Here is a 21,836-nt window from a genome sequence, read left to right as displayed (position 1 = left end):
CTTAAGCTGCTTTGGCAACAAAACTTTTTCGTTACATCAGTGGCTAAGAAAAAAAAAACCTTTTTGTGTAGGCAAGTGCCCAGTAAACACTGGGGAGAATTCTTCAGTAGGCATTTGATCTTGTTTGAGAGCACTCTTAAGAGATTGCTTTAAAGGAATATGAAACATTTCCTGCATATATAACAGACAGCTTTCAAATCTGATTTCATTTTTGAACTAAACTAAATGTGGAAAAAGAGTTTTTACACTATGGGCCTCATATTTTTGTTATACGGACTGAAAAACTAAAGCATGAGGGTACTTAAGGTTTTACCCAAGGTCCTGTAATAAATACAAGTAGTGGAGGAGGCAGATTAAAATGTCCACACAGGCTGAGTGCAAAACACAGAATCACTCATGGATAACACTTGTACTGAGATGCCAGACAATGAAGACAGTAACTAAGGCACTAATTATCAAACTATTTAAGCAACTGGCCTAGTAAAGTAGTTACTTCCTTCAGAAAGGTGGATGGGGAGAATTAAGAGCTCAAGTAAATCCACCAAACCACATGTCTGGGTGCTAAACTAGATCCAGTTCAGGATAAGAGAATCCTAGCTGCTTAATTTTAATATTCTGCCTTGTGCTGTGAAGCACCCATGGAAGTTTTAATATGCATATTTCTTCATGGAAGGCAAAGCTGGCGTGTGTGTTTATTAACTTACTTCATTGGTACCTGAAACAGGCTGCTCAAGGCGTGGATCTCATCTTGCAATTCACTTTTATTCTTTGGATACTGCTCTTGGAGAATTTAATCATCAGGAATCATGCAGCTAACTGGTTGGTGAATCTGTCTCTCCATCTGTCCTTCCTTCCTTGGTAGAGCTGAGATTTTAATTACCAACATCTGTGCACTATCTCCGTCTCTTCATTAAAAATAAGAGCTGAAGTTGTCCTGTTGCCGCTGCTGTAGACAGAACAGAGCAAACACCATGATAAAAGTGTTCACACAGCTGAGGGAGAATCCTCCCTTCCTCTTAGGGGTCTAATTTGAAGGATGTGTGAGCAAGCAGATTATATTTATGAGGAGGAGCTGCCAACAGAAGGTGCATTTATGCATTTTATTACATGTATTCTTTTTTTCTGTAAAAAAATTATTGAATTGGAATGGTCTTTTTGGCTCCTTTCTCTGTGACGTATATTTTGTTGCAGAAGATCACATCAATTGTTTTTCAGAGGTTCTTCACAGTCTATTTTTTGTGTTCATTTAGTCAGACCAAGATCTCCATTTTGTGGTGTGGAAAAAAACAGCATGAGGGCTACAGAGAGACAGGAAGGCAGTATACTATGTGAGCATCAATACCTGCTCTTGGTCACACAAAGCTTTTTTCTTTCTAATGTGGTGGATAGAGAATGTACCAGTTAGAAATACATCCCTTGCTCCCTCCGTTCAGCCTTGTGAGAAAGCTGATGAGAGGTTCCTTTCCCGTTACATATGTGGCTCATCATTATCTATTCATATGTTCATCCTCCTCTTTCGGATGGGAGCACACATGGGAGGGACGTTATAAAGCCACGGTAATTTTCTACAGTGGTTTCTGGAGGTTTACAAAATCTCTTCAGCCAGAAATACATGCATTTCTCAAGAGTACACTGCAAACACGGTTGGCTTAATAAAAAGGACACTACTGGAGCTGCTCATTTACAGTTCTTTTCTCATGTAAAGCTCCACAACACAGGAATTGATGCTGTGATAGGCCTCACTAATATTGGGTTACTTTATACTCTTTTTCTGCTGGAAGGGGAAATTGTATGCACCAAAAATCCATGTGGTAGTACAGCTTAAACTCACTATTCAAAGAAACTATGCACCAATATTTTTCTGCTGCTAGTGAGTATGAAGTAGCAGTATTTGTGACAGATAAGCCTTTCCCTTTGAGCTCCCTGCCTTTTCTTTCACTTGAGGATGAAGAAAATGATGCAGAGATGAGAAAAGAGTGAGACAGAGAGGAGTCAAAATTTAACAGGAAATAGAGCTGAGAGGAGAGAGCATACAATCTAATTGGATTTTTTCCTGTAATGATTTCTGCTACTTAATTAAGCACTCTGATAGCCCCGGTGCTCAGCTCTCCAGCTCTGATCTATGGCATTAAAGAATTTCCTGCTCACACCCTTTATTATTCTGACTTCAGGCACTGCAAAAACCATGAAAAGCAAAGATATTGACATTTTAATCACACTGTTATGACATTAATAAGATTTTGGCACTGTGTGATCTAACATATTCTTCATCTTGATATCCACTGATAGAAAGAGACATTCAAAGCTGCAGGTTTGACCTTAGGGCTTTTCCCCCAATTATGCTGCCATCGCACAGCACTATACTGTATTGTGTGCAAAAAGACTGTTTCTAAAGTAGCATTATCATAGCCCTAGAGTTCCTTTCCTTCAAGATAAGAGCAGTAGGTACTCTGTGGGTGGGTTGTGCGTGCAGGTTGAAAATCAGGCTTTAAAGGAAAGCAGATGGAATCTGGACGTGTATTTATAGCAAAAGGATTTTTTGAGGTGCAGCACCCTAATATCAGGCAGCCTAGGTCGTCAGGTTTCCTTAGCACAGAAATTGAACAAATTTGCCAGGAAGCGTAGTTCTGCTGAAGGAGTTAAAATGACAGCTTGTTAATACATCATTAATGTTGTCTATAACTCCTTTTTTCACCATTACAGAAAGCATAAAAGGAGATTACATGGTGAAGGTTTTGTCTAGATCTCTCTTGCTCCTGGAGAAAAGTTTGATTTTATGTGTCTCTACAGCTGACAATACATTGAAACAATTCAAAAGATAACACCTGAAATAAGATTCCAAAATATTAGAGCCTCAAATGATTTACAAGGAAGCCCAGAATGAAACTAGCATGCAGCAGATATGTATCTTTTGCAGATATTACCTCTTTCTTGCATTCGCAGAGAAACAGGAAAGCAGGCCTTCGCTAGCCCATGAAGAGAACAAAGGGAAGAATTCAGGGGTTTCTGTGCTAAGGCCATTTCCAATTCTTGCCAAGCCCCCATCTTAAAAGCTCCAATTTGTTATTTTCTTCTATAGACACATGTTTGAACAGTTAGTACCTGCAATGCAAATGTGCAGTAGGCTCCTCAGTCAAGTGAAACGATTGCTGAAGATCATCATTTGGATGTCCTAGTTTCCACAGGGCATGTCTGTGTATCGTTTGCTTGTCGTTAAGTCCTCCATCTTTAAGAAAAATACAAAAAATATTGAGCAAAAAAAGCTAAATATAACAAAGCAGTTTAAAGTTTATATAAAAGGCAGCTTGTTCCAATTAAAATACCCTTCCTTCTGCAAGTATTTCTAAAGCCCTCCAAAAACAGGCACAGTTTCTATACTTAAATTGTCTTTAATAAGAAATGAATTACTATATTTCAGCAGTTTGTACCTAGTAAAATTTTGGTGCTCAGCCAGAACCAGTGGGATGTTGGATCTGCTACACACACCTGGCCTGGAGAAGCACTTTGTTTTATTTTCCTATTTCTTGCAGGAAATATTTTGTTCCAGTTGTGTCATTTATATTTTGCACGGTAATAAGTCCATCAAACTACAGTTCATAAAATAAGACTGTATGTCTGAGCAGCATGGTAGAGAAAAATGCATTAATGTCTCCTGCCCAGTAACTGTGGTTAAAATCACATGGGCTCACAGATACCTACATTTCTGTCCTTTCAATTTTGAACTCAAGGGAGAATCATCACTTCTTTAGTAGACTGTCAGGAACAGTCTGTAATCTTGATACCATTTATCTGAATTCAAACTTCCATTTCACTCTTACATATGGGGGTTGGAGCTTAATGATCCTTGAGGTCCCTTCTAACCTGGGTCATTCTGTGATTCTTACATATCCATGGGAGAACATACCTAACAATGTGTACATGAATGTCAGAGCTTGAAAAAGCTTCCACATTAGTCAGAAGTTCTTTTACAGTGGATCATCTGAGATGAGTTCTCAATGCATGTTTAAAAATCACTGTTAATTAGATTGCAAACAGATCAGTGATAACTAGTATATTATGCGTATGTTGAAATTACTCAGTCTTTGCTTTATACTGAATCTGTTGGTAATCAATCAGAGGTCATCACCATATCATAGCTGGGTGGTCCTAGCCAGAGACCATAGCCCAAGAGAACACAATAAATACAGAACTAAGGCAGAACTGCAAGACAGACTTGAATTCTCCCTCTCTAATCCCTATTCCATTATTTAGACATCTCTGGCTCCTGGCCAGTGAAGCACATATGTACTATATGCAAGTCACTGAGCCAATGAGAGTGATCTTTGCCAGGGTGAGCCCAAGCAGTTCTGCACTCAAAGCATGGGTTGTCTTGGAGGACAAAAGGCAATAGCACTGCAGAGAACAGGAACAGGAGGGCAGAGGAGGGCAGAGGAGATGGTGAGCCCAATGATGTGCTGTTAACTATTTGCAGGTGAAGCACAGCTAAGAAATGATTGCAAATTGCTACTCTAGGTGACCACCTGGTCTTCTATGCTTCGTTCTGAAGTGGTAGCTGTCATCTAGTAATTTATCACACTAACATCTAACTCAAATCTGCAAACTATTTGAAAGCATTTGCAAGATAGGTTTTAGTATCCAGTACCTGATTTTTAACTGCAGTGAATCAGTGTTCATTTAGTTTGTACTGAGCTGCAGGCTTGCAATGCTGTGTGGGGCCTTTGCTATGGAGCACCTGCACAATTCCTTCTGTAAAACAGGCAGAAAGAGGAAACGATTTGTTCTGAAATCCACAATCTGAGTGTTACTTTTCCCTTTCCCTTGTATTGGGACTGTGTTGGAGCTACCATAGCCTAGCAAAGTAACGCAGAAGATGCACATACTGAATATAAGTGAGGTCTAGACTAGGATCTGCTTAGCTGTCCTTCTTCTCCAGTTTCTGATTCCTGTGCTGCATTACACTGAGCCTTCAGACGTTGGGATTTCCCCATCATTCTTTGAATGTTTTCCATAATTATACATTTCAGAGCACCATTCCTTCATTTTTACATGGTACTTCAGGCTGCTGCATATCATATCACTCAATGGCCTTTAATCTTTCTCCCTCTCAAGTCATGGCTCAGTACATGCACGAATGTGTTTGTGCATTGACTTATTAGCAGTCATGCTATAAAGATTAATTAATTCTGAATGGCAAAATATAAAGTTCGACTAGCCCATCATACAAAGCAAACGTGATCATTGAAGTATGTCTGCTTCTTGTGCATAGGAAAACAATAACTTTGAGAATTACATTTGAGGAGATTTACTCTCTTTTTCTTCCTTTTCCTCCTCCAAGCAAGCTGATGCTCAAGTCATTTTTGTGTGATTTGTTTTTCAGATATGGAGACAAGTGAAAAAATCCAGAAAAGTGGAGTTCTTCAGGTGTTCGCGAGTCTGTTGATGCCACAGTCTTCCTGCACAGCAAAAGTAGCTAACATCATAGCAGAAGTAGCCAGAAATGGTGAGGTTTTCTACAAGAACTTTTCTGCTGGAACATCTTCAGTTTTTCACCTCACTTGTCAGTATGTTTTACTTCATTTATGTTTTCATTTGGTAGATTAGACATCTTTCATCTCTCTCCTTCTCACTTTTTGTTTTTGTTGTGTCAAATTTTGTTTCTCAGTACAATCAAAACAGCATTTGGCTGTTGGAATATTTTTAGTCCTTACTTTCATGCTGCTTAGTTTTTAAGATAATCAGCAGTATATATTATTGGACAGAAATAGCACATCGTTTACAAAATGCACAAAGAAGAAAAGATGTGCATAATTTGTGCATAATACCATTACATGTAGCACTCAGTTACAGCAGTAGTGTATACATATAAATGACCACCTACAGTCATTTGGCTTTTGAGTGTGAGCGCACCAAAGGCTCGGATGCATTTGGCTACCTGGAGTTTTTCTCCCCAGCTTTTAAATCCTTTTTCTTAGGTCTTTTTTGCCAGGCTTAGAAATAAGAAAACCATCTTCATAGTCAGTAATAGTACAAAACAATTAAATCCCTCTTTTAAAGTCTTGTCATCCATTGGTTTATGTTACTATGTCCTTCAGCAATTCTATTCCTAACCCTTTAAGTGATCTTTCAGTGTTTCCTTCATAGGATGTACTTCATTTTCCCTCCAGGTCAGGGGAGATCTAAATGACTGCTCTTGGTTACCTTCTTTTTCATAATTTACTTCCGTGCAAATATATTTGCAGTTTTACTACATACCTGTGAGACAGCAACAGAGTTTTGCCATGTATGGCACCACATCTTTTACTTCACATCTTTACATGACCTTGATCAATATAAGCTTCCCTAGCATATTCCCTATTTATTTATTTTTTTCTGAATGTGAGGCTGAAAGCTTCTGTTCACTCCAGATTGAGGGAATGCAGAGAAAGGCTTTCTTACCCCTTCTCACTGCTCAAGCAGGACCCTAAGCAGCAGCACAGCCTGAGACCTCTAGATCTTATAAGGTTAGAACAAGTTACTATTTCCTCTCACAAATCAGAAGTTAAAAAATTATATGATTGATGACATAAAGACTATGATAAAGTAGTGAGTATAAAAGAAAACGATGCAGGGAGAAGCCAAGGGATGGAGAAGAGCTTTCATTGGCAATTAAGAGAAGAAGAAGTCAAGGAGACAGAGAAGACAGAGGGGAGAAAGTAATAAGTTAAGTAAATAAACATTGAGATAGATAAGAAAGTGAGTGATAGGAAATAAATAGATGAAAAGTTACAAGGACATCCAATCTGGTAATGATAAGTGATACTATCAACATTTAGGCCATCTCATTTATCACCATACACTTATCTGTCTACAGTTTTTCAAAGTTCAGTGTTTTAGGTGAGAGAGACAATTTGGCTGACTACCATCTTCTGTTAAACCTGCGCAAATATAAAGATATTATATACCCACGTGTATCAGCACAGGATTGGTTGTCTCCATGACAATTACTTATTTAGCTAAATACTACACGATTAGCTTCAAAAGGTACAAATTCCTGTAGTTAAGAAACATCAAAGTATGCTTTAATAGGCACAACAAAGAAAATATCTAAAGTGTTCTGTACTTTTATGAATTCTTTGAGGTCTCGGCTTTTGGGATTCTGTTGATCCAAAGTCAGAAAAGCTTTCTCATCTCTTTGTGTAATGATTGTACATCCTACTTCATTCATTATATATGACTAAGCAACACAAAAGTAAACTGGCTGCGAAAGAACCAAGATTGTCCAGAATCAAGAAGAGGTAATTTGCAATTCACAATGAATCAAAAATGTATTGACTTTTTGCCTACTACAGTGCTACATCTCTCATGGTGCCTCAAAGTAAACTCCATTTGCACTGGTGTCTGAGTGGCTGCCTCTTAAACTTACCCTGTAAAAAGAATGGCACAGTGCCTGCCTAACTATAGATCTTGGAGACCACTATCCAGATTATTTCAGCATAACTGTCTACCTGTGACTTGCACAGATTGAAGAGAATTCTTTGGTTCCCTGGCACTGAGGGACATGACAGGAAAGGACAGAAATACAAGAAGCTACCCAGTAATGGGTCCTTTACTTTTCCTCCCAAGAAGAAAGGCTGACATAAATCCCTCTTGTATTTCTTATTCCTTACCTTCAAAATAAAGAACCTTTTACTTAGCTTTATTTCACTGCATTTTTTTCTAAGGCAAAAGCTTTGGGGGCATTCTATGGGCATAAAGGGTAAAAAATGCTGCTTCTATTGGGTAGTTTGAGTCATCTCTTGTGTCAATCAGTAGTTTAATTTCAGTTTAGTTTGACTGGAGAAAAAGGATGAGGATTCATTATTCCTTTCAGCATTTCTAAAAACGCGCTCAGCCTAAGCTCTGTTAAATTAGTTTCCATGGTAGTCAATTAAATATTCTCAATTCCTTCTAAATTAACAAATAATGGAAACAACATATGCCCAAATCCTGATGTTGGATCTGTTCTTTAGAAACTTGCATGTAAACTTGCATTGTTTGTCTGTACTCTTACAAAAGGCCCCATTGCAATGCCAGGGTAATTAGAATGGAAGAAACTGAAAACAGCAGACTTTCTTTAACAGCTGTTTCATTATTTGCAGAATTTATGCGGAACCCATGTGTGGATGCTGGGTTGATCCCTCCTTTGGTGCAGATGTTAAACTGCAAAGACCAGGAAGTATTGCTGCAAACAGGACGTGCCCTGGGCAATATATGCTACGATAGCCGTAAGTGTTGAAATACACTGAATTTTGTAGATGGTGTTGGTAGAGGGAGGGAAACGTTGAGGGAATTTAACGTTTTCTACTGACATTCAATCCCCTCCTTTCTAGATTTTTATGTACTATACAACTATTCTGATTTCACAGGATAATTGTACTTCGCTCTTGCATTATGCCCTTGTGACACTAAGAATCAAAAAACTGCTATGATATGATACAACTGGATATAAGATCAGAAAAGATTTATGGGCTTCAGGGCTTTTTTTGCTTTAAACATAAGGAACTAGCTTTCCAGTGAGCAGGCACTACGTATGCAGTGATCTGAGTGGCTAATTATACTCAAATAGTCTCACAGGGGAAATGTCAGATTGAGAAGGGAATATTCATATCTTGCCAGTCTCAGAGCTTCGCAGAGCCACACTCGTGGCTCAAAGGGAAGCTTCAACTATGCTACTGATCTTAAGTGGCCAATCAATTGCACCAAGATTACATGTGGTTAATTTCCATAGTCAGGACTTGGGGATTGATGACGGCTTTCAGGTTTTTTTGTGGTCAAAATACATTTTGAATTGCCACACATTAGCAAATTGCAATGCACCTGTGGCTCCATGTGTGGATGACATGCGTGGACGCATGATTTGAAAAACAAACCAGCGGTTGCAGTGTTTTGAAAATGCAATATCTGTATTCGCATGAAGTAATTAGAAGCCTACGGATGTCTGCAGATGGGAAGTGAAATGGAATTGCATAAGCTCTTTAATATCTTCAGATTTAGTGTTTTCTTTCACATTGCAAGAAGTTTTCTTTGCGGTATATTTTGCATTGGGTAAAGGCTTTTGCTGCTCTGAATTACTGTCTGTTTCAAAACCAGACTTATCGGTAGCATCTTTCTTAAGATTTTTTTCAAGCTACTTTGGAAATTTGCATTTTGTCTTGTTTGAAATTACTTTGTCTTTGACCTCAGAGAAGCTCATCAGATTTTCCATGCTGGCGTTTTCATTTACAGGCAGCTACTGCTTCAGGATCATAATACTTAATTCTTTCATTTAGGATTTTATTTAAGGTGACCAATCAACTGAACACCTGCTGCCCTATGGAGACTTCAAGAAGAAACTGTTGAGCTTTCTATAACATTTCACTTACTAAGTTTTATTTCAGGGTCATATGTGATATAAAGGTCAGTCCCAGGTTGCAATGGTTTATTTCACGTTAGTAAAATCCACGTAACTACTCATGTCATTCTTGTTCAACCCACATTTTTTCATGAAATCTAAAGAGCAAACATGAAAATGGTTTTTGAGTATCAGATAATGTGGACTGCTTCTTGCTTTGACAGCACAGGGCTTACACAGCACAGAAAAGCTGTACTATATGCCTTGTGTTGCTCTTCTGTGAAGCCAAAACCTACAGTATACAGTGATGTGTTCTGTATGCCTTGTATTGCTGCAGTCCTGTAGGACAGTCACAGCCCTCCCCGTGCATTTAAATAGGAATTATGAACAAGCTGTAAGAAAATACCACAAAAATCCAACTAGCATCTCCAACTTAAGTGGAAGAGGCTATTCACGGAACTCATTTATCATATCCACCCTATCCTGCTTTGTTTTGGTTGTTATCTTAAAGTGTAATGATTCTATAGTTAATTTATCCTAGAATCTTATTAAATACAAGTACTTTAAATATGCTTATTACCATAAAATTTGGTATATTCTCATTTATGACTTATTTATTTTTATATAAATTACTATTCCCTAACAAAGACACTTAATATATAACAAAGAACAGATGTGGAGGACAGTATTTCTAATCACAGGCATTATGTATAGATGGCCTTTTCCTTTCCAGCTGAGACAAAGGTAGATGTTATTTTCTGATAACTGGGTCTGTCACACAAACCTGAAATACCTCAGGAACTCTATTTTACCACACTCGTGACTGTTTCTTCACTTTCAGAGCCCATATAGTTATAGCATGCAATAATGGAAAATGTTCTAAAGGTCCTAAATCAGTGTTAGGCTAAAAGTCTTAAATTAAACCCATATTGAATAGCTCATAGCGACATTTCTATTTATTGGAAGCCTGAGATATCCTCTATTTTATCTCAGCAATCACGTATCACCTTGTTTAGTGACAAAAGGGGCTAATAAAGTTTTGGAGGGAAATCTGTACAATGCAGGATGAAAACTATGAGTAAAGTGCTTTTTTCCTGTGGGAAAAGCCCCAGCAGAGTGACCATGCAGAGAAGGACAATCCCCTAGTAATTTTCTCCTGATAAAATGAACATGACACTGTTTCTCAGATTTCCTGCATGAAGGCCAGGCCATTTCCACATAAATTCAGGAGTGGTTAGTCCTGAAACACTGCTGCCATGGGAGAGGTATTCATTGCTAAACCCAAATGCTCAGGTTTAATGCCCTTCTACAAAGAAACAAGGAAATTACACACCTGCTGGACAGAGATCATACCGAAAGATTTCCTTACTGAAAACATGAAATCGTAGCTGTTACTTAGAGATGGATTCACTTCTTCATTATGTTTGGGGTAACGTGCACAGTGTTGTCATCTGGGTGATTCTCAGTTTTAGGCCCCTAAAATAATGCTGAATAAACTCTTTGAGAAGGGAAGAAAAAAAAAAGAAAAAAACAAAACACAGAATAAAATGTATTTCATAAACAATTAAAGAGAAAAAAATAGGTCAAATTTATCCCAAGCAGCCATGAGAGCATCCTTTTTAAAGCATTTATGTTGTGAAGAGATCTGCTTTATGTGAGTCTCTGAACATCAGCAATACAGGCAAATATAACTGCAACGTAGAGTAGCAGAATGTTTTGTTAGTTCTGATGAGGCTTCCAGTCTCCCAGCCTTCCTCTGATAAGTACAGATGAAAGAAACAATTAAGGCAGCCAAAATGACTTTAACTCGGGAGCGATCACACTATGCAAACTGTTCCATGCTGTCCTACAGTTTAAGAACAGATACATTACCGCATGTTCCTGTACAGCCTGTAACTGTTCTAAGTGCTTTTTCTAGTTACGCCACATACACCTCGTTCCCCAAATCTTGGTCAAAGCAGAAAGTGCAAAGCAAAGAAGTAGAGGTGTGATCTCTTCATTCTCCCACCTGCTTTCTCTCCCACTACATCTACAGCCCATACCAAGTGCAGTCACTAGAACTTCTGTATGCCCAGGCAATGGATTCCGTAGCCTCACTCAGGAACATAATTTTATCTGAATTTTATTACTAGCTGGAAAAATCCTTGCCCACTCATGTGTTTTAACCACAAGTACTTTTTGCTTATAAGCAAAGCGAAATTCTTAGGCACTGTCTAGTCAGAACACAAGACCTGTCTTTGTAGTTGTGAAATTTAAAATGCCAACTTGTTCTGTAAGGGCTGTCTTCTGGCAGATGCTTTTCTACCTTTTCTGCAGGCTAAGCACTGGATCCTTTTCTTATTTCCCAAATCATACATTTCCATCAACCTTGTCATACTGTATTGATGGCAAGACCCCTGCTGTATTTCACCTATATGGCCTCTCACATAGACCCAAATCTGTCTTGATCCCGCCCTTAACATTAGGCCATGAACATTATGCCCATTCTTAAGTTAAAAAGAACTTGGGTGCTGTATATTCTTTATACTCGGCCACCCATCCTAGACGTATGCACAGACCTCTTGCAGAAGGAAGAGGAAGGCTATTTATAACAAATACGAAACTACTCAACTGCACAGTTTCATACATCTTTCAGGAGACAAGATTCATTTCAGGATCGAAAGCTAAAAACCAGACACTTAAAAATTAAACATACTAGAAACACATCAAGTTTGTTCTTCTTCAGAAAATGGCATAGCCTTTCTTAGTACCATATGGAAAAATAGCAGAATCCTAAAATGCAACTGGTGTTGATAATAGCACACTAATGGCTAGTTATTTTTATGAAAGTCACCCTGATTCATGAAGCGAGGCAGCATCTTACCACAGTCTTTCACTTTTCTTTGTACCAGATCCTAACAAATGCACATACCACCTACTAATCACGCAGTATCTTGAAATTGAGACCAGAGGTTGTAACTCATTGCTTGAAAACTGATTGTTTACAGAGATGTCAAATTCTAATTTTCATATAGTGCAGCAATACGATGTTATCTCCAGACTTGTCCCCTCTAAGCTATGTCTGAATCTTAGGAAAATATGCTGTATTTTTTTAAGCCAGGAGTCCCTGAGAATGCAGTATTTTTTCTAAGCCTCAGCAGAGCAAGCATTGCATCAGCTAGAAACCAAGTATACCATATGCATGCCAACAGATACTTTCACAGTAATATTTAGTACTTACCAGCAATTAGTCACGAATGTTCTTAGGAAGCTATTAAACAATATAACTTTAATTTATGGCTGTCTAAAATGGAATAAGAATAAATCTTCCTAGAGCACTGGAAAGAGCCCTTTGAAGGGTGACAAAAACATGAGTTCTCCTTCTAAGGCTATTACTCTTTTCAAACGTATATTCTACGTATTGACCCTACTGAAACAAGTGACCAAATTCTTAAGACTTAAGCCAAAACTTAAAAGCAGCCACGTAAGAAAAGTGAATTAATAAATGCAATTTATCACGTATTTGCAATTTCTTCATGCCTTTAAAATGAATATATGAGAACGATTTTCTTACCTTTTAAAGAATTCAGGTAAGAAGAGTCCTGTATATTTTCTTCAATGCTGGTGGGTTTTTTTTTCCCCTTCCTTATTGTTTCCAGGAAGATTATTTGAACATGTGGATCAGTATTCTGTCAGTACAGGAATCAAGACTATAAAAGTAACTGAGAAACAAAGCAGATTTTTTCCAGTTCTTTACTTTCCCCCCCCCCCCTCCCCCCCCGCCTGCATTTCATTCACAGACTTTAAAGTTTGTGTTTTACTCACATTCCAACATTCCCCTTAATCCTGAGGCTGCTGCTCATTTCGTTGGTTGTCCAGACAGCAGAATAGCCTGAGAAGTGGGTGGATGTGAGTAGGCTATCTAGAGCTGTACCCACTTCCTTGCAAAGGAGTTACTTACCTGAGATGGTGTCCGGTTCATTTATCAATGATGTCTTAGCACCTGGACTCCTGAGTGTGGGCTGTTCTGTGGTCACCATGTGTTCCTTGTTGCCCTCAGATGAAATCAGCAAGCTGCCTTCTTCTAAGGAGGTGAAAGATTTCCTAAAACAAAACACTTTGCTGATCTTTCCCAAGCTGCATACCTTGAAATTGAAGCATCTCCTACAGTCACCAGGTCAAATACCATTCCCTGGAGTTGCTTTAGAAGGCCAGAACTTCTTGCTTCCTGCAGCTGCATGCTGTGGGGCAAGGACAGCACTGGCCCCAAACCTGAGACTCTCCACAGCTTTTCTCCGGGCCACTTGTTTCCTCACTGCTCTGAGAAAGTTCTACTCTTCCCAGGGCCTAGTAAGATTTACAGATGTGCTTTGTGATGTTTTGTTGGTCGATCGGTTTTGCTTTTTGCCTCTTGGCTTTATTTCAAATTCCTGTGGGTCACACACTTTGAATTTGCCTCTCTGACTGCTTTGCTGGAGAACCACAAATCCTTTCAGCTGTCAGCACTGCTCCTGCACAATGCCAAGCTCAGCTTCATGCTGAGCTCCTTTCAGCAGCATCCAGCAGAAGGTCTCTGCTTGGCACTTGGTTTTGGTCTGCTCAGATCCTTGCTCTTGGCCAGATGAAGCTGAGAGATCTAAATCTAAATTAATTGATGTGTGCAGGTTTATTCTGTTAATAGCATGAGACACTATAAATACTCACCTACCAGTGTAGAAAAAACTGTTTGATGAGTTATTGTATAATTGGATTCCATTATTTATTTCATACTATATGAAGTGAAAAGCATAGGCTGGATTTAGTTCTGACTTATGCTCTCATAAACCTAGAGTAATTTGTTTGGCTGCAGTGCAATTACTCTGGAGCTGTGTGGAGTTGGAAAATCAGCAGATGAATCTGCTGTGAGCATTACACATGGAAAGGAAGGCAAAGGGAAGTGCTGCACTGAGCCAGGAGGGCCTTTGCCTGTCTTTGGCTGAGCTACTGTCGCTTTTTCATACTGCTTGTTTTCCTTGCTTTTTAGCAGAATTCATGAGTGGAAATCATTACACTCTAGAACAAAAGTCTCCTTGTTCTTTTGCCAGAAATTAGAAACAGGTGATTTTTCTTGTATCTGACAGAAGAGGAATCAGGAAAAAACAAGATAGCTTTTTGGAAATCAACTGAGAATTTCAATGTGGCTTGCCTCTGGCTACTGCCTCAACATAACATGAGGGACACTGTGATTCTGTCACATTGGCCTTTCCCTTCAAATGTTTAGCTAAACTCCTGACTGAAATTCCATGACATTTGCCAAGGGAGATGAAGGCTTGTTAGCACTGACACCCTATGGTGCACCCAAAATTTAACATATAATAAGTCTTCTAAAAATACCACTGGATTTTCATTTAGATAAAACATTTAGTTAAGTGATTTGTTGGAATAAAGCAGTTGTGTGAGTGTTAGTGAACACCTGACAGTTTATTTTAGTAGATGTGTTATCCTTCATCTGCCAGTCCAGTACCTGAACTGAATGAGGCTCCTGTGTCTGGTAGCAGTCCCTGGGCTCATACACCACTGCTTCAGTTGTCACTACCCAGCACATACGCTGATAGCAGTTTTATCCAGAATGGCTGATGCTACACGTTTTCAGACCTTGAAGACATTATATTAAAATACAGCTTTCTGTTTGCATTTCAAGCTTACTGTACACCTCTTTGCGATTTTAGCAGTCATTTCTAAGGCAGTACCCTCAATGAAGATGGAGCTAGAGCTAATAACAGGGTGCTGGCAGTTTGAGATACCTAACTACAAAGCTGTTCTATTTCTCTTTGCAGCAGGCAAGGCAAATTGAGGATGAGTTTTTTCTTCATAAAGGAAAAAAATTAAGACTACAGTGATTGATTTTAATCAACAAGCAAATTACAACAACAAAAAAGTACTTTTGGTAATCACATTTCATATAATCCCTGAAGTAATTAAATAAATGGAAAGGAATTTCAGTACAAATAGTGCAATCCCAAATCAATTTGACCATTCAGATCATAAAACATTAATACCAAAGTGCGATGTTGCCATGCCCTGTTGCTTGTAGACAAGTGCACGGAAGATGCAGAAATAAAGCAGCAAACAGTACAGTCAGTACAATATAATTACCTGAAATAGTTTAACATTTTCCTTCAATTTTCTTACGTAAAGCATGGAAGTGCAGCCTTTCTTCCTTTGGATTTCTTCTCCTGTTGGCTTTTTTTCACCACGCACAGTCATAATTTGCTGAGTGTCACATCATAATTTTCTCTGGAACAGCCAGTTTGATGTCACAGAAATTGATGACTTCAGGTGAAAGAATAAACACCAGGTGCAGATGTACGGTGAAAAAAAACAACGTCACAAACAGGCCCAATTTATAAAATAAAATAAAATAAAATAAAATAACATAACATAACATAACATAACATAAAAACAGAGCATGAAGAAAGAACTCTGACCCCCTCCTCCCTTGTACTACTGCAAATTCTTCTTATGTGACAGTAACATTCTCCATAGAGCCCTGGTTCAGCCTAAGCAATGTTCTGGCTGCAAAGAACACAAGATTAGAGTCAAATGCGATGAAGATGAAGCACTTCAATGAAAACAGAAGTATGTCATTTAAATGATTTGATCATTACAGCCAAGTGCAGAGTAAAATAATCTTAAAATACATACTTAAAAGAAAAGTTACATTTTTCTGTGTCACCCGAAGTTGTTCTGTTGGCAGCTTGGTTTACGTAAATCAGAGACTGACAAATCACGTTCTCCCTCAGTGCATAGATCAGTGCAGCTGTGTATGCCGATAAAATGTTGATTTCACTGGTTATCATATCATCATCACCAGAATCTTCTGCACCTACCTACTGTGTACCAGCCTGTGGGTAACACACTTAAGTAACTACATGCATCTTTGGAGGACTGGATTCATTTCTGAAGTAATAATGACTTCTAAATTGTTGTCCCAGCGTTCAAGATGATGGAAAGAAAAGTTTTGGATAATGAAAGAATTGGAACAATATATTTTAAAACTTAACCAAGAGTTGGATAAAACACAAGTGTTTAGGTTATCTGAAACTGTACTTTTCTTCTTTTGGAAGACACAGTTCTGTATTCTAACAGAAAAACAATGAGAAACAATTTTGTCCCAGTCTGTATGAAATACACACATCTACTTCCTTAAAGGTCATTTGGATTGGCAGAGTTTTAACTTTGCACTAAGAAAGGTTGGTATAAGAACAGCAAAGTTAATTGAAGGTTCAGGTAAAAGAGTTATCAGGTAACCTATCGGCAAAAATATTTTCTGATCTGTCTGTGCTGTGGCACAGCCCTTTGCCTTAAGCCACCTCCAGAAATATAGCTTCACAGTGATGACAAAGATCATCAAATTGGTGTGTGTTTTAGAAATAACTCATTAGCTGCATGCAGCTCATAATTTATGTTGTTTTCATATTTTAAACTGTAGGTTTTTTGGTGTTTTGTTTTTTTTTCCTTGTTGTCTTTTAGGGTTTTGGTTTTAGAGTTTAGTAAACTGGGGAAGTAAACTCAATGAAAATGATGCAAACACATCTGTGGAAAAGCAAATTTAAGCTATTCAAAATTCATGACATTAAGAGCTCAGGGAGTACAAGTTCAGTCCGACAAACTGCATCTGAATTTCAGTGGCTCTGTCAGATACCTGAGAACACATTAAGTGCATAGAAAATAATTTCTATATTATCTAACATAACGTGTTATTCTAGTTATGCATATTAATCAAACTCCAGTTGTATGGCAGTACCTTTAAATTTTTCCTGAAGGTCTTTCATTGTTGGAGCAAAAACTTCCTTCGTTACGTATCACTGAATGAAGAGCAGACAAATGACATGAACGGCGGGCAGACACAGAAGCTACTTTGCAGAGTGAAAGCAAAGATTTGATCAGATGGGAGAAATGTTTGCATCAGTTTTTGCAGTAAAAGAAAGCTGAACAACTGTAGGTTCTAATGTATACGACAACCGCTCTGACACATAATCCCAGCCTGGAGGAGAGCCAAGCATGGGTCCTGAAGAAACCAGTCCTTATTGAAGACAAGTTGAGAGTCCTTGGAAAAATAAAGAGCTGCCATAGAGAGGTTTTGCATTGGCTTGCTGCATCCTCCAAGGCGACATTCAGGGGGAACAGGTGGGCAAGGCACCTTCTCCTGAGTTTTAAAGATCTACCAGTCAGGCACCACAGAAGTTTTACTCTTTGGCTGGTGCATCCCTTAGATCCTACAAGAGAGGGCCACAATGAAATTTGACAAAAGATTGTGTAGGAGGCATGAGAACCATCACAGTAATTTGATAATCCATGTTAAAGCCCTGTTCTTCATTAAACTCCCGAGGGTAACTAAGGATAAAAGAGACTGCATTCATTCTTAGAGATGGTTGTGTTGGAGTAAAGGACACTGGAGAAATAGCGACTTCTATAACAAATCACACAGAATCACAGAATGGCCCAGGTTAGAAGGGACCTCAAGGATCATGAAGTTCCAACTCCCCCACCACAGGCAGGGCCATCAACCTCCACATCTAATACTAGAGCAGGCTATCCACGGCCCCATCCAAACTGGCCTTGAGCACCTCCAGGGCAGGGGCTTCTACAACCTCTCTGAGCAGCCTGTTCCAGCACCTCACCACTCTCATAGTAAAGAACTTCCCCTTATACCCAACCAAAATCTTCCATCCTTCAACTTAAAACCATTTCCCCTTGTCTTGCTGTTTTTTCACTACACATTTCATTGGAGGAAGAAAAACATCCCTCTGCTCTCTTGGGTTGTTGTCATTTTGGCATCTTTAAATAGTATCGTGTTTACTTAAAAAAAAAAAAAAAGAAGAAGAAGTAATAACGCAACATCATTGCGCTTTGTGAGCTCTACTGAAACATTTTAAAGTAGAAATGTGAATGCTCATTAAAGTGTTCAAACGTTGGTCTCATAGGAACAGCAAATGTTTATTTAAAAAGGTCACAGGAATAAACTTGAACACAGCTTCTGGGAGGCTGAAAGCATTCTGAGAGTGGGAGTTCATAGAACTGCTGAACTGCAAGGTAATAGTTGGACTGAGAACAAGACACAGCAGCATGCCGTGGTCTTGTTTTGACTGTAAATGATTTGGAGTTTGGTGAGTATTCTTGTGTGGAAAATCTGTTTCTTAGCAACAGAGCAGGAAGAAGTGAGGCTGTAATAAGCACATGGAGTACTCTGAGTCAGAAATACGCTTTTTTGCTCTGGGATGCAACTGAGTGTCATAGCCTGAGTTTGGAGTGAGTAGTCAGGACCTTCTGAGTTTTCCTCCTCCACATGCTACAGGACTCTTTGTGGCCCTCCACTAATGAGCTGAGTTAATCCTCTGGGGCATAAGGAGGCAGCACCAGGAGTTTGTAATTATAGCACCAAGCCAGGTCTGCTCTTCACCAAGCTGCCTTGGGCAGAAAAGCAGCAATACAGCATGGGAAAGAGGTGCAGCAATGAAAGAGATATAGCAACAAACTCAATTAAGGCACCTCTTCTACTTCAGTCTACTATTTTATGTGTCAAAATTGGCACTTAGATCCAGACACCTACCTGGGAGGGATCCTGCAGTCTATTTTACTTAAATTTGGAGTATGCAATACATATATCTAATTTCTCAGAATGAGATTTGTTGCTAAATCTTTCCACCTTAGTTTTGCTGTTGATACAGTGAGAGATAATTATCTATCTACATAATAAAAACATGCTGAGGATAAAAATACGTATCATACATTGCAGTGAGAGACTACCATGTACTGAAAGTTACAGATATAGCTGGTTTTGATATATAGCTTCTCTGACAAACCAGAGAGAGAACGGAACAAGAAGGATATTCAGATCTTCCTTTGTTCTAAGGTATTATCACACAGTAATTTTCAATGGAGTTGTGTCAAATTCTATCCAGGTAAGGAACTTGGCTTATAACTGCTTTTTATGGGTTTATGGTCTTTTTCTTTCCTTCTTTTTTTTTTTCTTTATTCTTCCTTCCAAACTCACCAGACTATACATTTGCCAAAGTATTTTATATGCAGTTCCATACTAAGACATGTAACTAGTTTGACAACTGATTTTTATCACAAACTTAATTTTATCGTGGTTTTAGCTTGATGGTTTCAATTGTCTTAGAGTAACTTGAATACCACAGTCAGTCAATTTGATGCGGAATCAGTGATTCAGCTCTGTTTTGCACACCTATTATGACTCAGAAAAAAAGGTGAGTCAAATACAAAATCACGTATTAAATCTGCAATCAAAAAGAGTACGCTGGAATATTCAGAGTTTCTTTTTTTTCTCTGCTGATGTGATAAACATAAGCACATAATTTGAATAACTACACTGCCATACTACATTATGATGTGGAACTGTATTTCATTTCGGTATTGTGCCCATGTCTGTCATTGCATCAAGGATGTGAGAGGTTTACTGCTTTTGTATTTCTCCTTTTTTTTCCACACTCCATCCTTGACACAGACCTTATATTGAATTTGACTGTAAACAGATTCCAGTTTCTGATTTATCAAAATGAAATATACATACCTGGAGCGAATCACGGTTCCCTAACGTCATGATCAGGTCAGGCATGGAAACTGTCACGGCAATGACTTTTTTCCCCTGCTACATGTCCGATTTCATGGATACTCTGCAAAACACTTATTATTGCTGTGATAATAAACTTAACAGCTGTGATCCACCAAGAATTTCCCTTCCCCCTCCAACTCCAAAGTTCCTATGCATATATATATATATATATACTCCTTTTTAAATATTAATGGTTATAACTATAGAAGAGTTTATATATATAGCTGTATGTATATATATGCTATACCAGATACTTTATATTAGAGAGTATTTATATATATAAAACTATAGTTACAACCCTTTATTTAGATATATAGAGATTTTATATATATAAAATGAATACACTATACCTCTTATACCTGTTACATTCTAATGCAGTATGACCCTTTAAAATGCTTTTGACAAGAACTGGAAGATTTAGACACTTTTTGAAGAGCTCTGGACCAATTTTTAGTGGATGATCACATTATAAATGAGGACATCCTTGGTATTTGTGCTGCACACGTAGCGGAATTGGGAAAACTTAATAGCTAAACCTCCAACCATCTCCATTATGGGGAGAGAAGAGTGATGTTAAGAGTGCAGAATAGCAAAGGAAAGATGAGATTCTGCAGTTGAACCATTAAGAAATGGAGGGCTGAGGAGCAGTAAGTTTTCATCCAGATTTTCCAGTTGATTCTGATTGTAACTCACTTGGAAATCTCTGCTTTTAGAAGCCATGCAATTAAGGTTATTGACTATTGTCTATTGCCTGCTGAGAAAGGAAGCGGTATACTTGATTACTGTAATAAAGGACAATTTTTCTTTTATTCATACACTGATACATCAAATTGGATTTGTTGTACAGTGAGTTCCATACAAAGATTATGGTGTGTTATTTATGAAACTTCAGAACACTGTAGCATATTGCAGATGAGAATGAATTTTCTTTCAGCCGTACAAAAACAATCTGATAGTGGTATTAAATTCCAGGTATGGAAGTCTGAAGAACACGCTGTGTGCCAGTGAGTTTGTCACTGGGAGCTGGTACCTCTGGTTTGCTTTTCCATTTATTTCCCCATATCCCCTTGCACAGGGGGGCATGTTGTCTTTATTTCAGTTTCTAAATCTGCATAACAGGAGGAGTAACTTAGCTTGTCCACAAAGCCTGCAGGATACATGTACTTTATTTTACAAATGTTCAGAACTTTGGCAAAATCCAATGCTTCATCGGAACATTATTTTTCAGCTTCAGGGCCTCTGCCACAAACTAAACATCTGTACAAAGGTATTAGCTCCAAGTGGTTAATCCATTTTGTTGTAGGTGTTCTCACTTTCCCAGCTCTATTGCACTAAAAGCTGGCCTTTGTAGAGGAATTTGACAGCGCTGAAGAAATGACTTCACTGTTTAAAAAGTTGGCTTTGTATGATTACTGCGATGTTCGGGGCTCTGGGGTGGGTTTTGGTTTCATTTATTTTTAATGTAACTCTTTGTTTTACAGATGAGGGCAGGAACGCAGTTGACCATGCAGGTGGTGCACATATTGTAGTAGACCTTATAAGGTCGCTGTGCAGTAAAACAGATCCAGCCAGTGAGAAGCTCTTGACTGTCTTTTGTGGCATGCTGATGAACTATAGCAATGAGAATGGTAAACAACACGAAAAACTTGCTTTATGTCTACCAGGAGAACAACCCCATCCAAAACCAAAAAAGATAAACCTTAAAGCCAACTGTAGGTTTGTGTTGTGGAAACTAACACTAAATTACTTTAAAAGACAACTACCTCAGTATATATATATATATATAATTTTCTGTTTCATTACAATTATATTACAAGAAATACTTGATATCTTCCTGAGGCAGTCCCTAATAGTATCAAGTTTTAAAATCATCACCTGGAATTTACTTTT

At 38.4% G+C, this 21,836-nt stretch overlaps 1 protein-coding gene across 4 annotated transcripts in view; it reads left to right on the top strand.

Annotated features, from left to right (window-relative positions):
* RAP1GDS1 (Rap1 GTPase-GDP dissociation stimulator 1) overlaps window positions 1-21,836 on the top strand; it is an 87,365-nt gene that overhangs the window by 40,224 nt on the left and 25,305 nt on the right. For 2 of the 4 annotated variants that reach the window (XM_072334841.1, XM_072334837.1), the window contains exons 3-5: window positions 5,378-5,500; window positions 8,118-8,243; window positions 21,428-21,574. In XM_072334841.1, coding sequence (XP_072190942.1) covers window positions 5,378-5,500; window positions 8,118-8,243; window positions 21,428-21,574 — 396 coding nt within the window. The remainder of the gene's footprint in view (window positions 1-5,377; window positions 5,501-8,117; window positions 8,244-21,427; window positions 21,575-21,836) is intronic. The other 2 variants (XM_072334839.1, XM_072334838.1) reach the window with 1 other exon arrangement.

Source organism: Excalfactoria chinensis, chromosome 4 (genome assembly GCF_039878825.1).
Source record: "Excalfactoria chinensis isolate bCotChi1 chromosome 4, bCotChi1.hap2, whole genome shotgun sequence".
Lineage (NCBI taxonomy): Eukaryota > Metazoa > Chordata > Aves > Galliformes > Phasianidae > Excalfactoria > Excalfactoria chinensis.
This window is presented reverse-complemented; position numbering and strand designations above follow the sequence as displayed.